The sequence below is a fragment of the Hetaerina americana genome, unplaced genomic scaffold (assembly GCF_022747635.1).
Source record: "Hetaerina americana unplaced genomic scaffold, ioHetAmer1.1.p SCAF_1, whole genome shotgun sequence".
NCBI lineage: Eukaryota > Metazoa > Arthropoda > Insecta > Odonata > Calopterygidae > Hetaerina > Hetaerina americana.
The window spans coordinates 2,458,640-2,470,708 of NW_027286069.1; the positions used below are offsets into that span (position 1 = coordinate 2,458,640).

At 32.1% G+C, this 12,069-nt stretch overlaps 1 protein-coding gene across 5 annotated transcripts in view; it reads right to left on the minus strand.

The window, feature by feature from the left end:
- Positions 1–12,069, minus strand: part of LOC139687522 (bromodomain adjacent to zinc finger domain protein 2B-like) — a 247,317-nt gene that overhangs the window by 14,365 nt on the left and 220,883 nt on the right. For all 5 annotated transcript variants that reach the window (XM_071584739.1, XM_071584747.1, XM_071584725.1 and 2 more), the window contains 6 exons: positions 9,687–9,835; positions 8,693–8,719; positions 6,013–6,252; positions 4,700–4,878; positions 1,904–2,162; positions 361–482 (listed from right to left, as the gene is read on the minus strand). In XM_071584739.1, coding sequence (XP_071440840.1) covers positions 361–482; positions 1,904–2,162; positions 4,700–4,878; positions 6,013–6,252; positions 8,693–8,719; positions 9,687–9,835 — 976 coding nt within the window. The remainder of the gene's footprint in view (positions 1–360; positions 483–1,903; positions 2,163–4,699; positions 4,879–6,012; positions 6,253–8,692; positions 8,720–9,686; positions 9,836–12,069) is intronic.

Consider the following 12,069-nt stretch of genomic DNA (forward strand, 5'->3'; position numbering starts at 1 on the left):
TAGAGCAGTTAGGCAAATGGTACGATGGAATTGATCTACATATAACTGCCAATCAAACTTTTAACATACATCTAAACCCCATTTACAACAGAAATAATTTAGATTTAAGTGCAGTCATCTTAAGGAGATAACTGCACTTCAATCTAAATTAGAGACAGTAATGCCATTCCAATAAGAAATTTGGTGTTCTACTCATTAGATGAGAATTTCATATATCCCTCAGGTCAGAGAGTTGGGATCCAATGTTAAGGTCAAATTGGGGTTATTCCATTAACATGTAGTTCATAAATTTTATGTTCCAGTATATTATGAATCATATAACCAACCACGGCAATGTGCATCAGTGAATTCATTACTCACCAGTCACCTTCTGGGATGTTCTCCATTTTTGGACGAAAGCAGTATGTATGATAGCCCTTATCACAACCATCGCAAAGCAGTAATTTATCTTCGTTGTCTCCACTATGGCAAAACTGGCAATTCTGCATTACAAAAAGAAATAACAATGGTCAGTTACCAAAGGTACACACAATGATAAAGCAAAGCTTGCCCATTAAGTTCAAGGGTTTCTTCTTTTCAAATTGCGACAAAGTAATTAAGCATTTTGAGACGTAAAACTTTTGTGAAAAGTAATTCTAATGTCTACGGAGTATATAAAAATTTATTTAAATTTTTTTTGTTTAAATATATAAATAAAAAACATATCCCAAATATCCAGTGTTCTAAAAAAACAACATGACTTCCAAAAGCACAGGGTGTTCAAATTGAGCATCTTTCTTTTACTTTTTGGATTATGCACAACATGCTCCCCTTCTGGTAAGAGGACTTGCATTTCATCATTCATCATGTTACAAAACAATTAGTTAATGTGTTTAAGTGCCATGCATCTTTCTTAACAAACCTACAACACTTCTGACACAGTCACCCAGCTTTTTTGCCAGATGCACTCAATGCACCTTATGCTGTCTGTTTACGTCTATTCAATGCAATTCACTGGGGAGGTTCTAATTGGTGGAATCCCATAGTTATAGAGAAATGCAATTTGGTTTTCAATTTTCTTGACATGAACCAGTTAAAAACCCTGGGTTCCAAAATATTCAGGTTTTAAAAAAATGAACAACAAAAATTCTTGGCGATATTTAAATTCCACTTTCTTTCATGCCCATCTGTTATAATTTACCTGACAATGTTGCTCAACATCTTATTAAGCCCTGAAAGCTAAAACATATTGCTATTGATACAGATATAGGGGCAGCAGAGTTTTTCCTAGGATACTCTATATATATCAAGTTATAATTGATGATTACAAATCAATAACACTTCATAGCCAATTAAATTTAATAAATAGAAATTTACACGTGTGTTAATTATTAAATCCATTAGCAATGTTTAGTTATTGATGATGATGTTTACAGATATTTTATTTATACCCCCTTAGCATTTTCTAAATCCAATTTTTAGACAGCAAATTTAGGACATATTAGGCAGAATGCTGCACCCACTTATAATGAATGATGTTGCACATGAAGCTGGTGGTAAGGATCTTTAACTTATTCCTGAGTTGTAATTAATTGAAAGGGATGCTTTTTAAAACCTCAGGGTCAGTGCATAGGAACAGTTGACGATTTTTTGCCTCTCCTTGGGTGGTTTTCACCAGTCTTTGAAATCTTAAGCCTCGGCATTCTGCTTAACCATTAGTTTTTATTTGAACTGCAGGGTCAAGGGTATGCTAGAGGTGTCATTGCTTTGGTGAGATTTTTCAAAACGAAATACTAATTGTAACACTGCCAGAGGCAGTTGAGAATCCTCCGCCCCTGCATTCTTAAAACTCAATACTACTATCACAGTGAATGTGCTTTTGACTGAATACTTTGATACATTTTCAAACACTTTATGTACTCACAGCTTTCATGATACTCTTGTCCCATGCTATGGAAGCCTCAAGCATGTAGAAGGCCATTGCAAGTTGGGCAGATGTCTCAGCCCGCATGACTGCTTCCCTCCAGATGGCTAGACCTTTGGGGACATCTTCTGCTTCATTGCCACTTCCTCCTCCACCACTCCCATTCCCCCCACTATTATCTCCTCTTGAATCTTTATTGCTCGAGTCCTTTGTTGTACTGCCATCACCAGAGAGCCCTGATAAGTTGAGATCAGAATTGCTACAAGAAAAAGAAACACAAGTATTAGTTTGGAAATATACGACATCCATCAGACGTTCTTTACATAGAATACGTAAAATACATCTACAACAACAAAAGTAAACAAAAAAGCAACTATAAAGGCAAACGATGAAAAAATAAATGAAAATACTAACAGGACAGACAATTAATATGGAATATGATAAATACCCCGAAATTTTGCTGCACTTCTATTGATTCACTGCTTAAAATTGGTAACACTGACTGCTGGAGCTAGAGAAATATATCAACAACTAATTTCTAGGTTTTCAAGTAATGACTAAAACCCATGTGGCTTTATGACCACTTGAAAACATTTCCCCTTTAAGTTATAATGATAGCTTAATAGACCTAGCACACAATATACTTTTAAGGTGTAACAAAATGACTCTTCTTTCAGACTATTTTAACTAGTTAGAGAGTTGGGTATGGAGCCAAAAAACCCACACTTTCAAAAATACACTTGTTCGGAAACTCCATTGGTGTTCTTGAACAGGCAGCACATTTGGAAATAGACTTGGATCAGATACAGGAATATCCACAGAACAGTGAAAAGAGTCATTATAAGAGAGCGAAGAAGAAAATTGGGATAAAGAGTGTAGCAACATGGAATCTATTCACCAAAACAATAGCTTGAAGATTTAAGGAAAATATTACTAGGGTGTACTAGAATGCGGTGGACTGGAATCTTAATAAACCAGGGCTCAAATTTATTAAATATTACATCAGGTTCTCATTATTATTGATGGCAATTTTACAATCACTTATTAGCTAATTCCTATGACTTTCAGGATAGTATTGCATCACTGTGGTTATTTTAAACCAAAGGTACAAGGATATCAACTGGGAAACTATTAATAATGACTGCTCATACATTTTTATGATTTTCCATTATTTTTATAGATTGCACTGTATTAACACAAAAATAAGTATGATTTTATTTTGAGGTAGATCTTAGTGATTGCACTATTCTGATATCAAAAACAAGGATGTTATTGGCTATATTTTATAGCCCATATCTTGTAACAGCTTGAGAATTAAATTAATTGATTGACTAATTGACTTAAACTCATCACTTATTCATTTTAATCTTTATATAAACATATTTAAAAATGACTTATGATGGTGGATGCTGCTGTGCCATATTATCATAGTATATCCAATTAAAATTAATTATTAACAGCATTTACAAACGTGATGACAATAAAAAGTTTTATTAACATGCAAACAAAATGTAACCCATGCCAGCATCTAATAAACATAAACTTGTACAGTTTCAATCACTCAGATGGCAATGATTGCTGTTGTTTTTATTAATACTAACTTCTGCCAGCAAATCTGGATACTTCTTGAATAAAATTTTCTTTTGACACAATGGCCAATGATTACAGACACAAACATCACAATAGACCTGAATACAGTCCTTATATTGCCAACCTCTTTTTATTCAGAAAGGTAAATCTACACCTAAAATCTAAAGGATAAAAGAATTATTTTCCCTGCCACCACAGTAATACTACACATCTGCCACCTTATTTCCCAGATTATCCTCAGAGTGATTAGTCAGGGAGGAGGCAGTTGCATGGTTCTGAGTCATCCACTTTTTTTTAAATTACATGGGTGTTATTTCTTTAAATATTCTATTCAGATTAGAGTCGAATTGTTGGCAGTTTATTCAGCTTGCCAAAGTATGGTTTTCTCTGATCCAGTTGTGACTATATATGGCGTACTGGTTATTTCAGGATTCCACATTGTTTTCCAATAAAGAAAATACATACCAATACAGATGTATATGTTTACAAAATTAAGAAAATAATATACCCTGGTATGCTCATAAGTATGCTAGATTTTTCTTTCTTCTGACTTGATTTTTATACACTATTTATAGACCCTAAAATTGTGCCAGAGGAATAAGTGGAAGCATTTAGTCATTGGCGAGCATATTTGTTAGCTCACAGCTGAAAATGTTCAAAATAATGGAAAAATTAACATAGACGAATAGAAATTAATTCCTACTTAGGAATAACCCATTTGCAAAAGCAGTAACCAACTATAATATACAACCTCTGGTATACTTGTATCTTCATGCACGAAAAAAGTGATAGCAGGTCTGCATAAGTGGATATAAAAGCAGTTGATACTTTTCCAAAGACCAATAATAATGGATGTAAAGCTTTCAAAGCTCAAATTACTCATAGCTACATCAGTAAATAAAGAAGTGCCTTCTAGGCCTATAATACAAAGATAGGTAAAACAAACATAAAAGATAAGAGCAAATGAATTGTTTGGCATACATACATTTTGGCAACACCTGCAGTGTAATGCATTATACCATATCTTTCATGTAATCATGTAAAAATTTCACTTCTATTTCATATTTCAAGTTATTCTGGCATCAAAAAATAAAAGACTTAATATTAAAAGGTTTAAGGCTAGGTTACACTACAGTTGTTTATTCCAATCATGTGATGTACAGGTTACCCTTTAGCACAGATTATGAAAACAATTAGTGTCCTCACCTTGTTCCAAGAGGTGCCTTTAGGTACCTCCTTTCAATAGCTGCTTCAAGTGAAAGTAAATGATCCCTTGCTATAGCTAACGGATTGAGCCTCACATCATTTTCACCATCAGGTGGCACACATGCTGGCCTGAAACCTGGTCCCTCTTCTGATGTTGCTCTGTTTGGTACTTTCCAGCCCTGAAATTGAGTTTATATAAAGAACCACTTAATTCATTCAATGAAATGCATCACATGTATTACATACATACAATTACATATGTTTATGCATATATGTACTTTGAACACACATTAGACTAGACTAGATTAGAATGTTTCATAGGTCCATCACATTGTTTTATCTGATAAAGCAATCACCAAGTTTCTTTTCAGGGCTTGAGACTAGGAGAGAACTGTGATACTATTGCAGCTTTACGTGCAACTATTATAGTCAGAGGAACGTAGGAAAGAATTGCTGCAATTTTTGCGCTTTAGCAATAGATTAAAACATGAGCACAAGAACTATCTTCAAGTTTTTTCCATCCCTCAAAAGTATTTTCTGGATAATAAGAGTTAAATAAAGGATTTGGATGTCTCAGCACAATGATTTTATCTCTTTTTATGGCCTTTTACTACTACATGTTTTCTCAGAATTTACTGAAATGCAGAGTCAATAAATTGAAAATAAACCTTTATACAACTGCACAAAAACTATTATCATAATGAAACACACTGGTACATTTCCCCACATCGAATGATGGCTGATACACCTGCTAGCAGAAAGTCAGCAGGCTAACAGAATGAATCACAAAGAAAAAATATCAGTTTAAACCCAAATGAAATTCTTTTGATATAATTAGTAACAGATAAAATACACAAATGATATCAGAAAAAGAAAGGAACAAATCATCCCCAATGCAGATAACAAACTCATCAAAATTTCTAATAGTACATCGATTTTGTTATACTCTTGAGAACTTCTTCATGTATAAAACCTAATCGTGCCAGCCAAGATGGTATTGCATAAAAATAAACAATTTCTGTTAAGAGGATTATAAAATTTTCAGAAAAATCTCTTCATAAAGTATCCATTTTGAAGTGGCATTTTTCAGAGTGTGTTCACAAATGACAATGTCTGAAAAGCATTAGTACTGCAATTTATATTTGTTTGCTTAAAAATATTAAACCATCATTTAAAAATGTGCTGATTATTTAAAACAACATCAGAAGACAGAATTCTGTTCGGAAGACTGAAGCCAAAGAGCGTTAAAATGATCAGAACTTGTACATTTTATGGTTTCGGTATTTGCGCTACATATATACAAATGTCGTTACCTTGACTTGCATGGAGGCATTGGCTACTTTGTCCTCCAGGGCCTCCACTTGTTCCAACATGAGCATGTCAACCCTGAGTGCCACATGGGGTCTCCACTCATCGTCTGCATCTACAGGTGGAGTCTTCACCCTCTCAGATTCCTTCTCTTCCTCTGTGCGGCACGGTGTTGAGCTGGCTGGGGCACCATTTTTTGCAGTAGGATTAAGATCTGTGGCTATCCTGTCCCCATGTCGGCACAACTAAATAAAATGGGAAATTTTTAGCACACTGACAATATTTCAATAATGGTTCTGATTACATTATTTCCCATGGTAATACTATTTTTTTTCTTTTTTGTAGTATAGCCTGATTCAAATGTGAAAATGACTGAATTTCTGCTTGGTAATGGAGAAAATATTTTAAATACAGTAAAATGTTACATTTTCCTTATACATACAAACACAATTCATTAATTAGCACACAGCCATACTCTTTAATTTTAACTTGATTTTACTGGAGATAATACTAGGACTACAAATGTCAGAAAAAGTAAATAATTCTGTGCCACAAGGAAAATTATAAGCATAAATTAATATGACAAGCATATTTAGAAATTCAACCCAAAGATGGCGCACAAACTAAATGATAGATTAAACAAGTCCATAACAAAGTTAAAAAAAAAATAACCACATATTGTGAAACGTCAAATTTACATAACATGAATGTCATTAATTCTTTGAGAGATTGAGCAGCCCTTTATATAACTGCAATCAAAACTTAAAATTTATGTTTGAATCTGAAACCTGGAATGATTTTAAAGCCTTAATCTCCTCATGCTTTCACTGTATTATGGCTCAAACATGCATTCACTGTTTATTCATAACTGAAAGTTACTGTTCACATTATATACATATATATATATATATATATATATACATTACATATATATATACATTACACACACACACACACACACATATATATATATATATATATATATATATATATATATATATTATTATTATTATTATATATATTATTATATATCATTACTTCTATATCTTCAGAGGAAGACGGATTGTTTCCGTCGAAATATCAAGAAATAACGTGTGAGTGTTCTTCTTTTTTTGTGTTTCTATATTGTGTGTTACTGTGTATTGTACTATATATATATATATATATATATATATATATATATATATATATATATATATATATATATATATATATATATATATATATATATATATATATGTAATATTAAAAGAAAATAAAAACATTAAAATTCAAAAAGAAACTAGAAATTCTGCAGGTGGTACAGAAAAACATAATAATCCTTATAATACACAGGAAACCATCCTTTAAAATAAGTATTACTTCATTTTTTCATTGTTAGGTATTCCTGACCTATATCTAGAAAATCTGTTTGTTTAAACAAATTTTTACTGTTTATACTACCATAACTTTCGGAGATATTTCATTCATAAAACATGACAACACACAAATATTTAACCTGAAAATCAATATTAATCTTGATTATACAATGTTTCACCGTTCCCATAAAAAATGTAAATTTGAAGTTTCACTGCAATGTATTAAAAATATTAAACATATATTTAAAAGATTCTTAATCTCTGTTAACACATAACAGAGGAAAGATGCAAAAAAATTTAATTTTTTTTTAATTGTTGAAAATAAGAATCCCTATTGTTAAAAAATCTTAAATTAAGTTAGACACACCAATGTAAAAATTCCATATTCACAATATCAAGGCATGATTACACTTTCCACATAATTATATTTGAAAAATTAATGAAGCCATGTAATTATCTGCAAAAGTAAAAATCAATTACACATTACACTTAGATATTATATCAAACAACATAATTCCACTAATGTTATTAACTAAAAATGTCTTTGGTTATACCAGGGTAGCTACAGATTTTTCTCCAAATATCTCTAAATAAATGTCAACAACCCATCATGGAAAACTTGACATCCCATATTTAAATGTAGGTTTTTAATTCAAATTAATTTATGACTATTTTTCATCAATGTTGGTAAATTTTAAAACATTTTTAGCATTTACTCCATAAATTTTTCCACCTCACATCTGTCCCTAACTTTCTGAGTTCTTTCAAGAAATGTAGCCACCCTGAACAAGATGCATTAAGTTCAGTTCTAAACCAATGTTGCCTTGTTGGCATATTTTGGGTGCAACTATTTTGCCTTTATCAATTAACTTATGGTACGTTGTTAGTTTCCAACAAAAATTCTTTAAAAAAGCAGGGATAAGCAACTCTCTACTAAAGCACTTTCATGCAACCATAAAAATGAATTAATATATATTTTACAGTATATTGTAAAAAATCAAGCAATATATATAATTTACTTGGAAACAATGACTTCATGCTTGTTAAAATTATGGCAAAATTAGCTTCAGCCAATGAGCTACGAACTATTGTAAACATTTATTCAGCTACCAAAACAAAAAGCAGAGTTGCCCTTCAGAGCAAAAGAATATTAAATTTTCCTTCAATTGTAACGAAATTATCTCATGTTTCCCCATCCACAATTTTCGAGAACTACCACAGCCACGGCACACCATGAACGCAACAACTGTTACACGCAGCAAAAAGCATTAATGCAATATGACTTTTGAAAACTGGACAGCATAAAATCTTTTAGAGATGTACTTACAGTAGAAAGACAAGCTTTCTCCGTTTGCTAGGCAGCAAATGTAAAACCAAAAAGTAAGTTTATATTAGATTTATAACATAAACTGACATAAAAAATACTTCACGGGTATAATTCTGCTGCATAAATACATAAATCTAAATGAATCAGTGAGCGAGTAGTAAACATTTGAAAAAATATATACAGCTAGGACCAGTATCTCTCTAAACTTGATATAAAAGGAAATATTTGATAAAAGTTCGAATGAGTTAAAATACTCCCTAAAAGAAGAGCTACAGAGAAAAATATATATATAATAATAGTTCCATATAAAGATTGAATCTACAATTGTGAAATCCAATTTTATAACATATTTTGAAGTTTAAACCAAGAAAATGAATAACATAGAAAAACACCATCAGTAAATTGTCATTTCCTAGAGATGATTTGGGCTGAAATCTAAAACAGTTGCCTAGTTTCAACAAAAATGTTCAGTAAAATATTTTGCTATGCTTAAACGCATAATTTTCAAGTGATTGTGCTCACTAAGACCAAATCATATCCATAGGCACGATATATGAACAGATATAATTTGGAAAAAAGGGGAAAGCAGGTTTAAGTGTTGTCTACAAAATGCATATTTTCATTGAAAAAATTAAGTCAATTATTTTTCAAGAAAACAATACTTTCAACAATGCTTATGAATGGGTCAGGTAAAAATATGACCAACTCGCTTCAGTGGATGCTGGATTTAGAATGCTATATTGCAGAGAAAAATGTTTTACTCACAACAGCTTTTAATATACATAAAGTTATAACAAAAATATTCCCTCAAGTGCAACAATATCATCATTCTAAGTCACTTGGGTACATTCATTACAATGGTGCTAAATAATTACATTTTACACTTCCTATTTTCACATCACTAATCTAGCTCAAGGAACACAAAATTCTCAATGTAAAAGCTACAATCATATTTTCTAAGTGCAAATAACTGAAACTTGCTGACAATCCTTACCTTGGTATTTGATGTTTCCATAGCATGCTCAACATGGCGAGCAATGGTGCGTCTTAGCTCTCGTTCCCGTATGCCTCGGGGGTGAGTCGCATCAAGGATTGCTTGTAACTGAGTTGCATCTATGACCCGCCACCAGCCACAACGGTGTTCTGCGTAGTAGGAAGAAAGGAATTATTAGTTTTACTAGTAAATGATCATTCAAATTAATATTAAATCCACACCAGGATGGAGTGACGCTCTTTGCACCTGGACTATTATCAATGATATATAAGAATTTCACTAATTAATAAAGGTAATAAAAATTAGCAAGTTGCAAAATTACAGGAATGAACTTTCCCCAGGTATAGAATTATATTATAATTTAACGTAGAGCTAAATAAAATATCATCCAGTTTTTGTGGTACACACTATCATGTTTTTTGATAAATGTGAGGATTCTTTTACTTGGCATCCTAGTATGCAACCAACTCAGTTCTTTTTATAAGACTCCATACACAATCCACTAAAAAGAGCACTTGAATTAAATTTTTGTATTAAGATTAGATTGGTAGAACTGTGTCTCTGCTATCTACGCTGATTTCATCCTTATATTCAGCAGATATATAAGTAATCCTTGCAATCAAAGGGATATTCAGCTTATTCATTTGAGGTATTGCACCTAATAAAGATGGGTTATGGATCATTCCCAATAACTATTCACTTCCACATACCATGAAAACCACATCTAGTTTGCTATACATTATTTCTTTAATTTCTTTGTAAATTCTGCCTGCCTTCATTTTCTCAAAGAAACCTATTTCCTTCCTCTCCCAAATTACACAAGACTCACCTCCTTATTACCCTTTTCTAATAAATTGTATTATGAATTGACAAATAATACACATAATTGGGGGAAAATGTCATTTTGTCATTTACATAGCACTGTTACACCCCCCCGCCCCTGCTTTTATAGCCACAATCCATTGGCCTGATCAGATTCCAATTGGAAAACAATTTCCTTCCTCTTCCACTCCCCCTATCACCCATTTCATTTTCACTCCCCCCATTCCCTTTCCTTCCCATATCCCCGGCATGGCTACGAACATCCTCACACATTAATTATGCTGCTAAAATGTCCCTGATGATGCTGAAAAATTGGGAAAAATCACCATGTAATCAAAGAAAAATAATAGAAATGTGTTGGTATTAATTTATAATTGATTTTGTTGAGCTCCTATCCATTCATTTCTGAAGTGACTTGATTTAACTATGTGAAATGTAGAATTAAATAAAAATATTGGGTTAGTTTCTGTTCATGCCATGCTGCAAAAAAACAATTTTTCTTTTTTTATATGATTAAAGAGGAACAAATTTATGTGATTTCAATTGTAGAGGGGAAGTGCCAGACAAATTAACTTAAATCAATTTCATAACAATGATTGACATAAAACACCATCTCATTTTATGATAAAACTTTTTGCGAAAGACATTATTTTGATAAATAGAGCAACAAAGTTTGAAATTAATGTGAAACAAAAAATAAATTCTCACAAACTCACATAAGAATTTTTTCAGCACCGAAAAAGCTGAAAATCTTTTCAAAATGCTTTACTTTTTCAAATTTTCCTAAGTTTTCAACAATTTTTGCATGAAGCCCCACATAGCTGTCATGATAAATAACTGAAATTGCAACTAATTAACAATGAGCAGTAAGAGATTTTTCAGAGTGGCAATTTTTATGGAAATTCATGAACATAAGGAAAATATACATGGAAATTTTCCATCTTTCTAATGCCAAAAAAATGCACTGGTAACTTTTGCACATATTTTCAAATTTATGTTCGCCCATGTGAAAATAATTTATTTGAGTAAATTCCAAAAACTGTGCACATATTTTAAGTCTATTTTTTCAAGACTTTTCATTTACTCTCCTAAGTTGGAATTTCTTTGTCACTTATTTTTCATCCTCTTTTGATCAATGCACATCAGCTGTTGTTGCTGTTTCGAGTTCAACGTGTAAACACAATCTATCAACTGCTCTCTTAAACTTCTGATCATCATTGTGTGATATAGAATCAAAATTTGTTTGATCCTATATGGATGAGCATTTAATGGACTGAGGGACCTTATATTAGAAAATTATCTCATCCCTATATGTGCCTTCTCAAGCCTGCTTAACAGGGAGTGATGCATAGTTTATTTTAACCACCACTGAATATGCTAATAAGAAAAACATTAGAGCTTTATATGTCCCAAAAAAATATTACATTCATTATTCAATGGAATGGAACTAAAGATCTCAAGAAAGCAGCACACTTGAGAGAAAGGTGCGCACTGGAGAAAACCTTGTACCCAGTAAATAAAATTAGCTCTTTGGTAACAGTGGCATCCCATACCAATAATT